Genomic DNA, 19,013 nt, shown 5'->3' with positions numbered 1-19,013 from the left:
TGAATGACTGTAGTTATCCTGAATGAGCCTGGAGATGTTGTGGACATCACAGTCGTTCAGTGATCAACATTCAGGCACGAACACAACAATCAGCTGGAGTAATTTTCCACATCACACATGCACATGACCGCTGTGGCAGAAAATGGAATTAACAAAACTGTAACAAATTCAATTAAGTCATTGATTTCTAATAAATTGGCTTAATCACCAGCTGTTGTCATGCTAAGATTGTTGTGTCACAAGTTTGTCATGCTTGTCGGTCGTGGCTGCTTTACAAAGACAATTCAACCTGTTAAAGGCTTTGAAGCAGCTTTTTATTCCGAAGCAGCATCATTTCAGTTCTAATGACCACATCTGCACAAAGATTACACTTTCAGTCAAAAGATTTGATCGAATTACCAGATTTAGAACATTTTTTACAACTGGAAATAGATTTAAATGATACAGACATGCAAATCATTGACATCCTGGAAATAAATGTGATGATTTGTTGAAGTCTGGTGATCCAGCAGTGGTGTTGATGAAAATACAGTCTGTTTCTTAATCTTTTTTTTAAGCTCTCCAGTAATCCTTGAACCTTTTCTTGCGGTCAAACTGACTGGAATCCTCATTAATCTGAAGGGATTCAAGGTCAATCTCAGTTAGACATTTAATAAGGCAAATGCTTTAATTTTCATTCATATTTAAGATGCCAAACAAGCCTGAACAAACAAGCATTACATGTGCTAACATTCGAATTATAAAAATTAAACATAACCGTGCATAAAGAGGGAATAAAAACAGTCACTGAGCAGATTGTATATTGTCATTGCTGCTGTGGAACACAGTGGCACACAGTGGTGTAGTGTACATTAATATTGTACAATTGAAGTAGACATTGGTGATAAATTATGTATAATATGCACTTACTACATTGTATGGTCTAAGTCTCTCTTGGGCTTGGGCACTCGCCTCATTGGGAAGAGACACCACTCCTCCAGTGCCCATCATCTAAACACAATAAAACTCAGATTTTAGGAGGTAAACTCAACACTGGGATGACATCTGCACCAAATAAGACATTCAAACTGATATAAAAGAAGAGGCAAAGGAGAAAGAAATGGGCTGAGTAGACAATTTTAAAGCAGAATTTCTGTGAAGTATCTTGAATTTCACAAAAACCCCAAGTTTCCTGAAACTTTTTAAACAAATTAAAATCACTCACCCTGATGGTCGCCTCCAGCTCTCCCACACTCCTCTTCCCACCTGGTAGCCACCCATAGGACCAGTGCTGGGACAGGGTGACCTGCACCACCAACGCCAACAACAGCACCTGGACCATCACTCTACTGCTCAGCTCCATTAGCGCTGAAGAGGAAGAGGCCAAATTAGTAACACAAACAATAAAGAAGTCACGCTCTCCTCTCTCACAGAGCAAGACCAGCTTAAGTAAACAGCGTTTTGGACAGTAATGAATAAGAGGATAATTCTAACTTAATGAACATTGAACAAACTTCAACACACACTGACTCACCTTTGTATTTGCCTTGTTAGCATGTGGTGCATTAGCCAGAGGGGGATTTTATAGGTGTTGCAGAAGGCTGCTGTCAGGATTATAATCCCCTCTCTGCAGGTGTGACACATTAACTGACTAATGGGACACAAAATACGACTAATGGAGCCGGCTAAGTGCTCACATATGCTGACATCACCACAAGGGTTCAAACGGCATGAAATATAAATATCCTAAACACGTTAATGTTTGTGTGTATAGGATACATGTGTGTGGAGCTGGACAAAAAGGCAACATTAAGATGAAACCTGACATTTCTCTCCATGTATAATTTATTGGAATCAGCTTTTAGCAAACAAACAGCAGTTCAGATCCGTACAGATTGAAAAGGCAGAAACATCACTGAAACAAGATGCTTGTGCGTGTATGTAACGTCAGCTGCAAGGCCGCACTGTCATCACCCCCATGTCTTATTCTTTCAGCATGAAAACACATTAAAACAAAGTCCACAATGCGGTAAACTGAGCGTAGTTAATGACCACAGGAATGTATGTACAATCATTAAAAGGAAATGAGCAGAGTGTCATGTATAAAGTAATTTTATGACTTTGTAGTGATGGAAGTACAAACAGAGTAGAAAGTTTTTTTCACCCAAACTTGAGTCTTACTCTTCTAAAAAGAAGTATGCAGAAGCCTTGCAAAAATATATGCTTTTGATTTTGCAGCAATGTTGGGTTCCCCTGTTTAAATATGAAACTAAGACTATCATAGTCAAAATATGTCAAAATGCCTTTACATGCATATTTCATATTTTGGCTGAGCACTGGCTCTTGATATTAAATCACAGTTCCAGACACTTTTCATCTCAGCTCCTCAGGATGAACAAGGTTCAGCTGCAACACTTTAATTCCACTCTTTCAGCAAAACACAAATGTATTTCTGATCCTCTCCACTGAATCGTGCACACTCTTTTTTCAAGTTATTGTACATTTGTAATTCTTATATTATTCTGAGAAGTGTTTGTACAAACGTGATCCAAACAGGAGAAAGGATACACTTTTAAAAATGTGTACATTATATTATAGCTTAAACATAAACATCTGTATTATCTGTATTAAAATTGTGTCACTTGGTGACAAGTTTGTCATGATTAGAAGTGTCCCTCTAATCATTATGGCACTGCTTTATGCAAACATGCAAGGGTTGAGTTGTTGTGTATAAAAATGTTATTTCGTTAAAGCAGGGTGAAGCTTGGCTGCAAACATTTGTGATAATGGTAAAGTTGGATTCATAGAGCTCCACATTATTTCCTGCCTGTTCCAATGTGGGCTAATTGCATTTTGCAGCGTCAGGCGCCAATCCACTCAGTAATATTGCCACAGGCAACAGAAGAAAGTTGTCGAAGTTGAATGAAATTGCAACAGGCAGCAGCTGTTAAGTTATTCACAGACAAGAAGTGAAGTCATTTGCAGTGTGTTGCAGAATGTAATGTATCTGGAGTTTTGTGTTTTTGTTTGAGCCAAAACTAGATCACAATATTATTAACACATGTCGGACAGCACATTAAGCATTAATTATTTTACCCTACTTATAAAACACATTTATTCTCCTTGTGGCAATCAAACATGTTAAGTGGGAAGCATAAAATACAAGACCAAAACCAAAGGCAGTGTGGTCTGTAACAAAACCAAGCAAAAAGAAAGAGTAAGCATTTACTCTACAACATATAAGTGATGCAATTCAGGTGGTAAGCAATATGCACTATAATGTATACACACAAGTTTAATAGATAGTTTTTTTTAAATTCCCTTTTTTAACATTTCATTGACCCTCATAATGTTGTGCAACATAAAACTTTTTTTACTCAATCGAAAATTCAACAAAGCCATTCTAATGTTTCAATTTTACTCAAAAATCAAACATTCCTGGTAGATACAGACTCTCCTGAAGCACAGATGTTTCCACATTATATTACACTATGTTACAACAGTTTCTAAATCTGTTATTAAGTGCAAAATGTAAAAAGAGCTTGCTTTAGAAAATAACATTCAGACAAAAATGCATAAGTTAATCGACATACATAACCACAACAGCCTCTTTTATTTGAAATTGGCGTAGTCAGAGAAGATGTCCACAAAATCCTGAACCACTCTGTAGCAGAAGTCATATTGCTCCTGAAAGAAAAAGCAAACAAAAAAAAAAGGAAAAGGTGTTAGTGTGTAAAAATGTGCAGAAATGGCTTCAGAACAGTACAAACGGGAACAGTTGGTGCACAGCAGCTTTGATATCATCTCCTTTTCCACCTACCACAGTCTGAACCATGTGTGGTCTCTGCATGCGTAAACTCTTGACTGTCTGAAAAACGTCCAGGAGGCCTTCAGCTTTCACCCTCTCCAGAATGTTACTGAGGGCAATGAAGGTACCAGTCCGACCTGCACCAGCGCTGAAAAACAGAAAAACAAATCCATCAGCAACCACATCACATAACGCACACAGACTGAATGAAAACAGGGAGATTTGTAGCAGAACTGCAGCTATGGAAGAGCAACAGAAAAATGTAGAAACGTAGAGAAGAAAAAAAACACATTTTTTTTCTATTCTCAAAAAAATGCAGCACTGAAACTCCAAGCAGCACATCCTTTTTTATTTAAGTGAAAGAAGTTTGCAGGAGAAAAGGTGACCTTTGTGTAATAGTGCTAATAATCATCCCCACTTAAAGAGAGGCTAATCCAAATGCTAACACTAATCAGTTTGGAAGCTCAGTGTTTGACTGAGTCAATGTTTACAATGATGGTGGGATGGAGAGAGAAAGAGGAAGAGAGCAAGTGTGAGAGTGATGTGCGATTTGGAGGAGAAGTGTAGAGAGACGTTTGGGATTGCATCGGGTTAGCCCCATTTCCCATGGGCAGAGAAAAAGCTTTAAAAAGCCCTTCTTAGACAAGTGGTGATGAAGGAATAGAAGAGAGTGATGACACCATTTCCTGTCGTTAGCTCATCTTATCAGATTAATCATAGTGGGAGTCAGAGGAGATTTCACTTTGAGAGGTTTTAATTGACTGTGAATCAGTGGATTGGATCAATCCCACAGGGGCATGCTGCTTTAGAATCACTTCACCTGAAGCTAGGTTCTGATCAAAGCTTTCACTGCTAAGTCTTTATAAGGGATCACATAAGTGGTTTAGGCAGAGAACACCAGGTCTACTGAGGCAAAATGTTAAATTTATTGTAACAGACGTAAGAAAAATTGAAATTCCCTCCATTATCAGTTGGAGAGATTTGAGCTGTGAGGTAATAAAATCAGAGTGGAAATGGAAGAGGTTGAATTAAAAGCAGGAGTGGACGAAGAATTATGTGGCATACTGTTCGTCATTTTCATCTGAAAACTCAAATAATGCTGCAGATTTGTCAAACTGAAGGTCCTCACCTGCAGTGAACAATTATCGGACGGTTTCCAGATTGCTGCTGCTGCCTCTGCACAGCGGCGATAATGTCAATCATTCCTCTTCCCTCGGCTGGTATACCGATTTCAGGCCATCCGTGGAAGTGGAAGTGTCTGACGTGTTGTGACTGCTTCTCCTGTTGAGATGAAGAGGCTACTCCATTACTTTTATGCAGATAGAAATGATCACTTTTACCTACTTTATGAAAATCAGCAGAAAAGGGCAGATGCATTGATTTTAAAAATTCTCTTTTCATGATTTTTAATGTTATACCAAAGCAATACGTACTGATCTGTTGGTGAGCACCATGTCTTTGAGCGTGAACGTTTCACACTGTGTATCTCCAGTCAGCTCCACACCATAATCTCCAAATGTAACACTGCCCTCTGATGGCCAGTACTGGAAACACTTCTCCTGTTTTGGAGCGGTCAGATGGAAATGCAATTAGGCTCAATTTGACTGATTTATGTCCTATTTTTATTCTTACATTTTCACTGTGAACCACAAAAACAATATAAAACTATTAAATCTTTACACAGACTCTTAGGAAACAAGACCATGAAATAACAACATGAAAAAGATTTTTTTTCCTGTGCAACTCTACTTCCTAGCTTGTACTTTTGCAGGAGCAGCATACTGTACCTGCTCCCTCTCTTTGAGCTCGGTGAGCATAACGATTGAATGACACCTCCACTCCCACACCATCCTCCAGAAGTCCTCCACTGTGTGAGACAGGGGGCCCTGGGTTGCGATAAAATAGTCCTTCTGCCTGTAGCCCTGGAGGGCAGATCATCCGGTAAACAACACTTGAGAGTGCGGCAAACATAATATTTTGCATTGTTTGTAACAGAAACAATGAGCTTTATATATACTTTTATGGGAAATCTATACAGGGGTTCAGGAGGGAGTGCTTACATCAATAAAGGAGGCATTGATGTAGTCGGTGAACTCCTGTCCTCTTTTCACTGAGAGTATTACTCGGTTGAAATCATCTGTGAAAGAAAAAAGGGGAATGAAACTTTCCACAAGTGATTCCTAATAAAATAAAAGTTTGAAGAGGCTGATGGAAAGAAAAACAGCTAAGTAAAACTTTAGCTGTGTTATTAAGGCCAAACACGCCAGAGCTTGTATCAGCTTTCACCATAAAAAAGTCAAACCTTGTTTTTTTTCTTTCCCTTAACTTTGAGCCAAATACAAGCCTGATTTAAATGTCATTGATCACACAGACGCAGACTGATTAGACAGATATCTGTGTACGGCATCTATTAAACCACCACTAGTGTGTTACTTTGATGTTCCTTGGAAGTGATGTATTATGAAAGTGATCAGAGTACACGAGCGGTCCTTACATGGAATGATCTGAAGCACACGGTTCTTCTTCATGTTGGCAGGAAGGTTCCCAGTCCTCATGTTCTCCTTCATTATGCGCACGTTGGTCAGCTTCTGACAGGAGGAAACACGAGTGGATTGATTGATCAGAAAGTTTGTTGTGATCTGTACAAGGCAGCATGGGGCTTGTGAAGTTTTTGAAGCTAAAAATGTGAGGACTGATGGTATTCTAAAGATTCAACAAGTAAAAAGAACAAAAACACTTGGTATCAGAAAAAAATGATAAGAAGAAGAAGAGGAAGAAGAAGAGGAAGAAGAAGGAGAAGAAGAGGCAACAGGGAGTTATTTGATTCACTGTGTAGGAACTGTGAGCTACTTTTTGCTGCACAAAATTTCAGCCTGCTACAAAAAATTCTGTGCAGCAGATGGTGGAGCCTTATAACGTTTTAGTTGATCCAAAGCATTGTTATTTATGTTGTTATTGCCAGCAGTGGCACCCTGGGCAAGTTTTCCATGAAAATCCACCCGTGCAGGGTGCAGGGTGATGGGGACGATTCATTACAGACTGAAAATGTTCAAGAGTGTGTGCTTCTTTCTTCCTACCCTGAACTCCTCCTCCAGGCCCAGCCTGTCGTGGGGAGCCCTGGTGTTGTGAAGCCTCTGCAGATGGCCCTCCAGAGAGCACACATCTAGCTCCGTGTCTCCATACAGATAGTACTCCAGCAGAGCCTGGTAGATGAAGGAGTACTGCATCTGAGGAGGAAGACACATAAAGTCAAGCAGAGGAAAAAGGTAGAGGGAGTTTGCCAAACTATTTCCTCGCATTTTCGCATCACAGACTCGGTTGTTTTTCCTTGTCCTCGCTTGTTTATGCCGCGACCAGAGCAGCGAGTGGAGCTGTCAGTCCAAAGAACAACAGGTCGGAGAGGGTCAACACTTACATCTGTCTGGATGAGTTGACAGCGCTGCTCTCGTATTCTGCTCACAAAGCCGAAGACATCCACCCTCTGTTCCATGTGCATCATGTCGATCATGCTGTCAATGACAATGAACGTACCGGTCCTCCCAACCCCGGCACTGTGGAAACACAAACAACATGACATGAGGTCTTCTCTGGAACAAAAAGTCACGTGTAGCTACAAAACAAAAGAAAACTCTTAGATACAAGAAGTTACTTAAGTTTACAAATACAGAGCTCCAGGTACTGTTTGAGGACATTAAAACATTATTTGTCACTGTCTCTATACCTGCCTGTGTTCTTAACAAAGACGTCACTTGTGGACAGCCTGGAGCATGTGTAAAAGTGCTCAAACCCACTCCTAATAGATTTACAGGGGTCATTTCAGCGGACAGCACCTCGGGGAGTACAGAGCAGGGATTCCACAGCGGGGTGTTAAAGCCTCTTCAATGGGCCCCATTCAAGAACAACAGTCCCACTCCCCAAGCACCTGTTGCTGCAGTTGCTACAATCGGCTGCAGATTTCTTTGGTGAGGCTTTTCATTGATTGGCAGGATGAACATACCCTGCCTTAACATTCTACCTATGCAAGCATGATAAAGAGGCTTACCTTTGAGTATGAAGTGTCATAAAGAAAAGAGAAATGCATTTTAAACCTCTCTAGAGGTGAAAACAGACAAGAGAGGGAGCATGTGGCCACCAACCTCAGCAATATTTTCATGCATGATGGAAAAAGTTTTCTTGAGGAGAATATTATGCTGGTAAAAGAAAACACTGTCGAATTTATTATCCGCAATGCTGTCAAGATGTTCTAACTCTGTGAAATGATGAGACTTTGATCACAAAATGAGATTTGTAGCTTTGGGGAAAAAATTTAATTGCTGGTGATAAAAGAAATAAATGATAGAGTGTTCCAGACTTGACCTACCCAAGCCTCTGAAAACAAGAGGAGACTGGTAAAGTACACTTTGTGATGAGAAATATGACTTTTTAAAAGATTTTAAGGAGAACTTTTAAAAAAACAGGGCAAAACCTGGAAAAAATAAGTAACTGTATGTCACAGCGAAAAAAGGGAGGCTTTCTTTTTGTGAATTTCTCAAGGTAAAATTTCAAAAAAGGAAAATCAGAATGTATTTTTGACTCTCATCTGATTAAAATCTTGCTTTATAAAGCTTTATTCATTAGCCATTTCTCATCTTACGCAATGGGTTTAATGAACTCCCTTCTGTTCTTTTTTTCTCTCTGAAGTTCTTTCCTGTCTTCCATCATGCTTCACATTATTACCTGCAGTGCACCACAATAGGTCCGGCATAGGATGGATTGACAGCCTTGACCTTCTTGAGGAATTTCAGCATGCCGATGGGTGAGAACGGCACCCCGAAGTCTGGCCAGCTGGTGAAGTGGAGCTGGGTGACCAGCCGGGGAGCTCGGGGACCATCGCTGCCCTGCTGTAAAACAAAAACACACTAAGTTTATCCGTGAGCCTGAACGACATTCCATCAATCACCTGAGGTTTGGTCATATAGCGTTGAGTGTGGTTAAAAAAACAACTCTCATTTACAGGAAGGTAACCTCAAATTAACAGAACAATTTGTATTTCTTTCCAGTTTGCTATGTGTGACAGAATATCATTGTTAAACATGTGTACTGGTTCCCCGCTGCCATGCTCTCATATCTCATGAATGCGCAGCTCTCAAGAGATCATACTTTCACTCTGTTCAACACTCGGTTGCTCTATGTTCAGAGAGCTAAATGTGAAAGCACCCGGTCTGTCGGCTTGTGCTGCAGAGCTGCGGCTCAGTCGCAGTCAGAAAGGATATCTGCTCGGCTCTGGCTTCAAATAGAGAAGGAACAAAGTGAATTTTTTTAAATCTGAAGGCTTCGCAGTACAGTGAAGGAACCCGGCTTGGCAGTCAAAGACACAGGAGAAGAAACACAGATACTCGATGTGGAAGAAGCTCTTACGCTTTCAAGATGAGCACATTCAAGCACTGTACATTAAATACACCTACATGCTATCATGCTGTGTTTATTTTATTCATTCTTTAATATTCTTTAATGTGTTTTCATATTGTTTTTAGAATTTATGATATTTTCTATATCCTCACAGTTTACCAAAACATTCCCATTTCCCCATGGGATACATTACTTTTTACATTATCTGAACGCAGCTTTCTTTCTTGTTAATTTTTAATAAGAATCTATTATGATTATGTTATTTTTTTAGCAATAAAGAACTACATTAGGGACAATATTGAAAAGGAATATTGTTGTTGTACATGTATGTGTCTAAATTAATGCAAAATTCATCTGATGTTTTGTGTAAATGTCTCCATTTAATTTAATTATAAATAAAGTTTGTGCGCAGAAATGAAGCTGCAGCTGAGCCAAATGAGACAATGATACTGAAATAGATCCCTTTTTAATTTTGGATACTTTATAAATCAACTGATATGTAGTCCAGCAAATTTTACTTACATACTGAACACAAAATTTTCTAATGGTGTAGTCCACCAGCACAGTAAAGTCCTCCATCGCCACCCTCACATTCCCGTACATCCAGCAGCCTTTTTCCGGCCAGTACTGGAAACATTTGTCCTAAAAAGAAAAAAAAGAAAAAGAGAGAAAAAGAAACAGAAGAATTAAAGATGATTTGCCGCTAACTAAAAACAAGAATTATAGCTATAAAGACCAAAAATGTGTGCTATCATAATGACTTTCATAGTGGCTGATCTTGACCTGTGTATCCTTACGTATAGAAACTCGTATTTGACGGGTGTATTTCACAATCTAATTCAAAAGCAATCACAGAGACTTTGTGCGACTCTGTCAGTCAATAAGATCTTCACGGTGACGTTTCAACTCATTAACGGGATTCTCAGACTAATTATCAAGGAGCCTCTCAGGATCTTATCAACAATTATTTCGTCATTGATCCCCAACGCCTCTATCCTGCCCTATCAAACCTGCTGTTGAGCTCTCAATTGATCATCCCTTTGAGGCTAAATTTAATGCAATGCTAACTAATCTGCTGGGTGACACTTTGTATAGATTCTCAGATAGGTAAGGGGTCAAATAAATTATGCCCATGACTTTGGGTCATGAGAATACAAAAGGGTTTTACTAATGGAGCATTGGAGCTGTATAGATTGTATAAAAGTTCACCCCATTGCTAATTAGAGGAATGCAAATGCAGAATAATCTCAGACGAACCTCCTTCCTTTCTTTTAGATTTGTCAGCATTACTATAGTTGCTGTTTTCTGCTCCCAAACCATTCGCCAGAAGTCAGCCACAGTCTCAAGCTTTGGACCTGCAGGAAATGTAAGCGTTAAAAAACAGCATCAAGTCAACAACATGCAAAACTACTTTAAATTCTTTAACTACCAAACCAAGCTGAAAATTCCTCCTACCTTGAGCTGCAATAAATTTGCTCTTTTCTTTGAAACCCTGTACAAAAAAAACACATTCATGACACACTGCCATTTAAACGCCAGCAGAGAAATGCATTAACACTATTGATTAAGACTCACATCTATGTAAGATGCATTTATGTAGTCTGAATACAGATGTCCATCAAGATGATTTAACAGCACTCTGGAATGATCGTCTGTGGAAAAGAGAAGAAAAAATAGAGAAAGACTGTAAATTAACAACTTTCTTCTTTTTCATTCCAGCCCTCACCTTCCCTTAAAACTTAATGAATCAATTATTCTGCAGGCTACCCACATGAAAAGTGATATTAAAAATTGTCAGCTGCAGAACACAGATCCTCACTCACATGGTAAAATGTTTGGGTATCTGTTTTTCTCTCTGTTGTGCTCTCTGCTCGCCTCCTCAAAGGACCCGTGGTGGTAGTAACACGGCAGCGACTATAAAGCAAGAACCCAATCCTCATGAGATCAAAATAAAGCTACAGGTACACAGCCTACAAACATAACATTTTATTGCTATTTTTTGTACTTGTTCTCTTGCTTGCAGGACAAAGATCTCTGTCAGACACAGAGTATACAAGAAAACCAACACCACACATTCTCATGCTTACATTGAACTCCTCTCTGAAGAGCTTGCCATCGTCTGCAGAGCGTATCCGGTACTCCTCCTCCAGCGAGTCCAGAGGGATGGGGAAGTACCTCTTGGACGGCGAGGGAGATCTAGGGAGGAGGACCACTGTCTGCTCTCCTGTGTTTGAAGGAATATATTGCGGTCAGACTGCTAACGTTTCCCAGTAGAGAACATTACAAGCGCTCATTGCACCTGCAAAAACAAGCCTCATGGCCATTAAGATTTCCTACTTCTGTGGGTACATGACAAAAATGATTTCTTGAGTCATAAACATTGTGCTCCTGCTGCTGCATGAAACTGTCTTAACTCAGAATTTGGCCTTTTCTATTTATTTATTTATTTTTTACTTGAAGTGAAAGCTTATATGGCTCCCTATGTGCTTGAAAACCTAAGGGCCTTCCAAAACCCTTTCCAGCTACCTTGGACTCCACATCATGAAATGTTCCTGGTCTATAAAGACTGTAAATCTGCAATTAAAATAAAAAAAGACATAAAAAAGTGAAAGGCTGCTTTATATTTTCATGCACTGGTGGTTATATTGAGTACAGCACAACAGTACCTTGTTCCTCCAAAAAGCCATTTGGAATCTTTTTATCCACAGAGGTAACCAGAGCTTTCCTGTGGTTTTTAAACCTACAGAAAAAAAAGACAGCAGGAGAAGAAGAGAAGTGAAAATGGTGAAGAAGGAAAAAGGGCAGATACCTGTGCTGAAAAGGCAAAAATGAGCTGACCCCGATCTCTAGAATAAAGCTGTTAGGCACATAAGGCGAGCAAACAACAAATATCAAAACCAATATCAACCATCTGAGAGAGGCAAAGCTGTTCCTCCTCATGTCGCTGTCAGGAAGAGGACGCCTGAGCTGCCGGTCAGTGAATGAGTGTCTGTGGCCTGACCTGACCTGGCTGTTTTTGTTTGCAGTCTTACTGGAGGTGCAGCTGTTTACCCATAAGCCTCAGCCGACCGCCTGTTTCTAAACCACCCCCCTCTGTATGCCCTGACCTGACACTCTCATGTCCACACATATGCTAAAAGAGAGAAAGCTGGAGAGAGGAGAAAGGAGAGACTCCCTCAAGGACAGGCTTATTCAGTAAGTAACGAACATAGGCGCAGGTTAATTCACCTCAGACAGTAGATCGTCAGCAGGACAACGATGATAAGCAGCAAGGATATGATCAGCGTTGAGGGCAGCACATGGGCACCCTGATGGGTGGGGTTTTCTGAAAAGAACAGACAGAATATTAGTTTTCTCTCAAAACAGATTCAGACAAATTAACCCATTAGGATCAAGTGTTTCAAAAAGGAAAAACAACATTATGCTCCAGTATTCCTGCCATCCATTCATTAAGCTGGATAAGTTTGGAGTGAAGACTGTCGGCAGCGAGGAACCCTGTCCAAAGGTGAAAAAAGCCCACCTTCTCAAAGGATTACATTTAATTTAAGTCTCATTGGACATAAAAAAAATTAAGGGGAAAAAATAGAAGAAAATCGGCTGAGTCAGGCTTTTTGTTTAATTTTTTTGTGCTGCTTCAGTTTGATACATCCAACACGTCTGTCATTGCTGCAGTTCTGTACACAGCCACAGGAGGGCGTCTCTCTCTGTCTTGTGAAATAGAGTTCAGAGTGTGACTGACGATTGTGAGTATAGTTTTAACCCTGTAAGACCCAAACATAGAAAAAGATGAGCAGAGAACTTGTATTTTTCAAGGGCAATTTCTTCTTTAAAACTAGTAGGAGTGAGTTATTTTCTTAACTTTTCATTTATCACGTTTAGAGCCTTTGATAGCTGTATGGTTGATAGAAAGCTGCAGGATACAATTTCAATACAGTATCAGTTTAATGACCTAATAAGTGGGAAAAAAATCAATATTTTGGAGTTGTGGAACTCTTACTTTAAAAGCAAGAACATGTAACTTTTGCTGTAAGAAGTCATAGTGGCTTCAAAAAAAAAAAAACAGAAAAACTGGATAAAGATAAATGAAAAGAAGTGCTGTAAATTTGCAGTCACCTGGATGGGAGTATTAGTCTTAAGTTTGCTAACATGAGCTAACATTTTTGCAGTTCTTTTATAGTGTTGGCAATAGCAGGAGACATATGACTGTAATGGAAAAAACCACGAGTCACTCAAACTATTATTATTAAAACTTAACTTCTCATTTGAGCGCATTAAATTGTAGCTTTTCTTCTTTCAAAAGTTGCACTCTCATTTCAACATCTTATCTTTGCTGTGTGTGTTGTAACCAGTCTCCACTCATTGCAACACTCACCTGCAGTTTGGTTCTCATGAGATGAATTATTCACAGCGATAGAGATCCCAACCAGAAACAACACCATTGTCACTACAGATGAAAGAAGAAAAAGAAACTGAGTTATCAGTGTCATTACTTGTAGCTCCACTAGAGGGAACTAAAGCTACATGAAACAGTCGTGGCATGGTGAAACACTCTGGTAGAAGGGAGAGAGCTCAGCTTTGATGAGGCTTGAGAGCCGTGTCTGTCTCTCTGCTGAGCAGTTATAACCCTTATGGGAAATCTGCTTGCACTCTTGTCCTGTCAGGCAGACTTAAAAGAGCAGCAGCATATCAAATAACCTGATATTCAGACATCAAACGACAGAGGAGGCTTTAACCCACAGGTGACAGTAACCACATCCCCTGTGGACATTTGGCAGTGGAGTAAAGCTCAACGCCGTTTTTGTTAGAAGCCATCTCATTTTGCTCTATTGTTTTGATGTGCAGCACTGTCCAGCCTGCATGATCGAGTTGTCAGCTCTTTTTTTTTTCACATAGTCAATTACCATATTCACACAATGGACTTTTCCTTTTGATGTTTAGCTTTGGTAAGAAAATCAAAATGCTGTGAAAATGTGCTATAAATATTTTGTTTTCTAATCTTAAAAACAGAAAAATATTTTTTTTTGACAAATCCATTTCCTTCACAAAAAACAGCAACTGAAATGACTATATATATGGTGGAATTGCAAGGAGACACATTAAAAAACCCGTTAGCTATCTTCAGAAAACAATTCACGTTAGCTTTTTAGATAGCAGCTTGGGAGTTGATAGCTTGATAGCTGCATGACCCCTGAGACTGACAAAAGAGTAATTTAATTTTTTGGAGGTGCATTTGAAAACAGTATAATAATTTCTCTGATTTGCAGTCTGTTTTACATTATAAGGAAAAAATAGCGTTATAGCATAGCTAACGTTAGCACAGAATGTATGCCTCTCCTACCATATGGTGTTGCACAATCAGGTATTTACCAGTGTTAGCATTTAGCCTCTTCATTGCTAATATCATCAAGCAATGCTAATGTTAGCTTTCTTCTACTGTTAGCTAAAGGGTTATCAAATGTTTTATTTTTAACCAGCTTGAGGGCCAGATGTCCCAAATATTTACCAGAGAAATGATCCGTTCTGTTGGAGGTAAATCTAAAAACAAAGATCAAATTGATTATGCTGATTCATGAAACGGGGCATTAAAGCTGCCCACTCAGAGCAAAACCTCAGGAAAAATGTCCTTTGTGTGAATAAAGTCTATAGCTTTACCCTAAGTTTTTAGAGGGCGGATGGTAAAAGTGATTAACAGGCTTTGAGTGTTGTGTGACAACAAGCATACATATATAGGTTATACTGTTGGCTTTCTGAAAAGCCCAGATGGTGTTGTTTTCCTTTTACTGCAGCATCTCCCCTTTTCCCCCTCCATCACTCTGTCTCTCTTTTTTTCTCTACCTCTGCAGCGAACCATCATTTTAGTCCAAACCACATTCTCACTGTTCCCTCTTACTTTACGCCTGGCAGCTATTAGTGATTTATTTGGGGCAGAGCTCCTCAAGTATCTATCCAAAAAAGAAAAAGGATATGTCAGCTGCTCAAATAAAGCAGAGTTAAATAGATTCTGACACATTATACTGGAGTCCTATTATCTCCAAAATATAGCAGCCAATTTCTTCAAAATCACATCTATGTCGTTTTTCCCAAAGTCCCCCAAATGAAAGGGTAAGAAATCACAGAGTAAATTGGGCAAACGGGGCAAATACTCCTCAATGGTTTTGATGGAATAAATGAAGGAAGCAAGAATTGAGTGTCCTAATTTATCTTCTGTTCCTAGTCCCCTTCTTGTTATAGAGGCCACAAGACAGGATGGAATAATTCATCGTGTCAATTTAGTTCTTCTGGAAATGGGTCATCTAGGGGCCTAATTTGTGATCTTTGAGAGAATCCCTCCACATAACACTAGGGGGTTTTATATCTCCCAAGGCTTTTGTAGAAATTGGAGCATAATACAATAATGCGCTAACAATGAGCTCAAAACATTATTTATGTCCAAACTTATGAAGAGCAACAAACTGAGGGCTCTGTGCTCTGCATCCAAGATGCTAACAGTATCAAATGCCCACAGTCCATACTGATAAGAATATTTTTTTCAATTAATACGATCGTCCTTAAAAATGAATCTAATGCCCCTCACAAGCATTTAATATCCCAGACTTCAAACTGTGCCCGTTTTACACACACACACACACACACACACACACACACACACACACACACACACACACACACACACACACACACACACACACACACACACACACACACACACACACACACACACACACACATAACCACATCCTGTCTTGTCTCACTTCACATGTATGAATGCCAGCACATACGTCTTACTGCCAAAGGCTATGTGTTGCATATGTGCCACACTCCATTGGAGGAGCCAATTCTCTTCCCAGTGTTAACAAGCTGACAGTGTCGGCACCTGTTCCCCACTCTACCCCACTGTGCAAGTCACATTCACTCACACCGAGCCATCCTACAGCTCTATGCTTCAAGGCATGCTGGGTGTACGGGTCACAGCACAGGCCACTGAATATCTGTCAGCTTCTGGCAGTCACAGTGTATACACAGCATATAGCCAAGAAATGACAGAAGTGAAATATGGAAAAAAAAAAAAAAAACAGAAGTCCAATGCACTGTCACTTTGAAGGCCTCAAGCAAATAAAAAAATAACTGTGATCTACATATCAGATTTCCTTTACAGCTGATAAGAGATTTAGAAATTGATAATAAAACAAAGGGAGTCATTGGGATTTACCTGTCAATACAGTTTGTACTGCAGTGTTGCTCTCTGACCGACAGGGGGACTTCAAAACACAGCATGGTGGAGGAAGCAACTGCAGGCAGTGCCTGGAGCAGTAATAATCTCTTCTGTAGTGATTACTGGTGGACCACTTGTTTATCCTGAATCAACTCATTCACTGTCACTGTCTCAGTCACTGTCCAAAGAAGCTACACACATGTTTTGTGAATTATTGAAAGAGATCTGGGATATTTCTCCATCTACTTTCAGACCAAAGTAATACAAGATTTTGTTTTTTTCATGAGGCGCACAACCAGTAAAAAGATGAATGAAGAGATCTTAAGTTTTCATTTTGGGCTTCAGTGTGTGGGACAAGTTGTTGGTTTTCTGGAGTTGTGTTTTGATAACATCTGCAAAGTCAATGTGACACTGACTGACATGATTTGAACAACATGATAAGACCTAACTGAGGGAGGAGGGGATCAATAACTAGTTACAATCGCATATTTCATCCATTATTGTAAAAATAAAAACAAAACCAAGTTACATTTTATACAAAACTACACAAACAGGAAATTCTTTTTTGCTATAAGACCCCACGGTGACCAAGCCAGGGTAGTTACAATATCAGTGATGGAAAAATTAATTTGGGAAACAAAGCAATCTGTTCACATTTTCTATCAGCTCAATTTTTTTCTGTTTGTATTTGTCTGTGGGTTGGACTATTGGTGTTTTCCATAGACTGTATAGTAGTTGGACAGTCTGCGACATCACATGTCTGTTTCTGTGACAGATTTTTGAGCAAGCAAATTCAGAAACAGGAGCCATAACGGAAATGAGACAGGCTTTGAGCCTCCACACTATCTATAGAGTGCCTGCCTGTCAATCACCTGAGCTCTGCCTTTGATTGGGTGAACTCTCGATCTTCATATCCTCTAAACTACCAAATTAGTTAAAAAAAAATCCCCCTCAGTGTGTGCAGATAGAAAAATTAGCTAGTCAGATAGAGATATTTTTTGTACTGGCCTATAAATTTGTTTATTTCTGCTGTCAAGATGGCTTTTTTTTGCCTTGCTGTGTATGTGGTTTCTGGTACTAGCCTTCAGTGTTGCCTCCTATTTTGAGACCTCAGGTTGGTGCTTGGTGTTTCCCCATGGCAGGGGATCCAATGTCTTCAGCATTTCTACTTTGGGGGGTTACATGCTGAAAAATTTGGGAACCAGTAGTCTATTAATGAGGAGAATATTACCAGAAACAACACTGCAGCACAATGCAGTATTAGTGAACGTTATTGTAAAACTGTAACTAAATTAATAACCAATATGATTTATTCCAGTTCAACCTCAACTAAACATGTAAGGTGGATTCATTTACCCTCTACTGGTGTCACAGAAATAAGAACTAAAGACATATAATGTTAAAGTAGAGTTCTTTGAAGTGGATCTCATTTGATTGTACAGGCATAGCTAATGAAGCTTAATTAGTATATTACATCACACTCTGTTTTAATAAGGATAAACCCTCTTTGTTATTATAGGCCAGAGATTGCATCATTCATTCCAGATCTTTGCTATTGTATATTTTTAATGAACACCTGACTTCTACCTCCTGCACCTGCTTGACATTAACAGTGCTGGTGAATTTCATTATACTGCATCACTTGAGCTGATATTGCAGGAGCAAACATCTCATCCATGCATGATGCAACGATAAGTTCAGCAGCATCACATGCTGTTCAAACCCTCAAGGCTAGTGTTAATGTTTTGTGTACACATGTGCATAATGAAACACTGACTGGCTTTGCTTTTTGTGTTTGTGAGGACAGAGAGAGAAATAAGCACATGATGAACTACAGAAACTCAAAGACCCTTAAGAAAAAAGGGTGATATACACCACAAGTCTCCTAAATCCCAGGACTCACAGCACCATAAAATGAATCTGTTCTGCTTCACTTCAGCATCTCCCTCACCTTGGCACTCACATGAGAACCTAAGAGTAAAAGAAATAGAAACGCCAACCACAGAAATGTCTCTCTTCCTTCCCTGTGCCAATCCTGCTGCATGCTCACTCTTCTTTAACATTAATTTACACCAAACTGTGCAGGGGAAAGAGGTTTTTTTTATTCATATCCAAAATAAAACATCAAATGTGAAACAAATCAGGTAAGAGAGAAACCTTCTTGAGCTGAATTAAAAAGCCTGATAGACTGAAAACAACAGATGTAACCTGAAGACATAACCCAGAAAGCAGCTGAATTAAAGAAAAACAAAATGTGACTGCTAAGAAGAGGTGTTAAAGCACAAAACTGGTGCAGTTACATAAGGCATAATACTATGACTCTGCATTAACCTTGGATAAAGATGTCATGTAAATAATTGATTACATTCTCACTTAGGAGAGCTGTACATAATGCATACATCTGTGTGAGATGACAGCACTGACTCCACATTTTCATTGTAAGCCAGCCAAGATCCATCGCAACTCTGCTTGTTTGTAGCTAAAATGTTACATAATTAACCATCTGTTAAGCTTAAGAATAAGATTTTTTTCCCCCAGTGTAATAGTTTTCTCTTAACAAGCAATACTGGCATCATTGTTGACTCTTGATATGTTGAAATAAGACATTGTCTAATTGTCCTAAGA

General features: G+C 39.4%; 2 protein-coding genes across 2 annotated transcripts in view; both read right to left on the bottom strand.

The window, feature by feature from the left end:
• Positions 1-325: 325 nt before the first annotated feature.
• gnrh3 (gonadotropin-releasing hormone 3) lies at positions 326-1,642 on the bottom strand. Its single transcript, XM_074675544.1, has 4 exons — positions 1,514-1,642; positions 1,205-1,347; positions 910-990; positions 326-615 (listed from the first exon to the last, which is right to left on the bottom strand). The coding sequence occupies exons 2-4, from the start codon at positions 1,340-1,342 to the stop codon at positions 553-555; spliced, it is 282 nt and encodes a 93-aa protein (XP_074531645.1). The 5' UTR covers positions 1,343-1,347; positions 1,514-1,642; the 3' UTR covers positions 326-552.
• A 150-nt stretch (positions 1,643-1,792) lies between these two features.
• The window catches only part of LOC141794913 (receptor-type tyrosine-protein phosphatase epsilon-like), a 29,277-nt gene continuing 12,056 nt past the window's right edge, over positions 1,793-19,013 (bottom strand). Inside the window, exons 3-21 of the mRNA XM_074675542.1 lie at positions 13,548-13,619; positions 12,404-12,500; positions 11,842-11,915; positions 11,263-11,399; positions 10,999-11,089; positions 10,751-10,827; positions 10,631-10,667; positions 10,433-10,530; positions 9,698-9,817; positions 8,504-8,667; positions 7,203-7,338; positions 6,865-7,014; positions 6,282-6,375; positions 5,848-5,924; positions 5,575-5,709; positions 5,221-5,346; positions 4,917-5,068; positions 3,800-3,935; positions 1,793-3,666 (exon numbers count right to left, since the gene is read on the bottom strand). Of these exons, the coding sequence (XP_074531643.1) occupies positions 3,592-3,666; positions 3,800-3,935; positions 4,917-5,068; positions 5,221-5,346; positions 5,575-5,709; positions 5,848-5,924; positions 6,282-6,375; positions 6,865-7,014; positions 7,203-7,338; positions 8,504-8,667; positions 9,698-9,817; positions 10,433-10,530; positions 10,631-10,667; positions 10,751-10,827; positions 10,999-11,089; positions 11,263-11,399; positions 11,842-11,915; positions 12,404-12,500; positions 13,548-13,614 (2,043 nt within the window). The 5' untranslated portion in view covers positions 13,615-13,619 and the 3' untranslated portion in view covers positions 1,793-3,591. The remainder of the gene's footprint in view (positions 3,667-3,799; positions 3,936-4,916; positions 5,069-5,220; positions 5,347-5,574; positions 5,710-5,847; positions 5,925-6,281; positions 6,376-6,864; positions 7,015-7,202; positions 7,339-8,503; positions 8,668-9,697; positions 9,818-10,432; positions 10,531-10,630; positions 10,668-10,750; positions 10,828-10,998; positions 11,090-11,262; positions 11,400-11,841; positions 11,916-12,403; positions 12,501-13,547; positions 13,620-19,013) is intronic.

This window comes from Halichoeres trimaculatus, unplaced genomic scaffold (assembly GCF_033239565.1).
Source record: "Halichoeres trimaculatus isolate MK-OKI-2021-1 unplaced genomic scaffold, fHalTri1.1 fHalTri1_scaffold_8, whole genome shotgun sequence".
NCBI classification, from domain to species: domain Eukaryota; kingdom Metazoa; phylum Chordata; class Actinopteri; order Labriformes; family Labridae; genus Halichoeres; species Halichoeres trimaculatus.
This window is presented reverse-complemented; position numbering and strand designations above follow the sequence as displayed.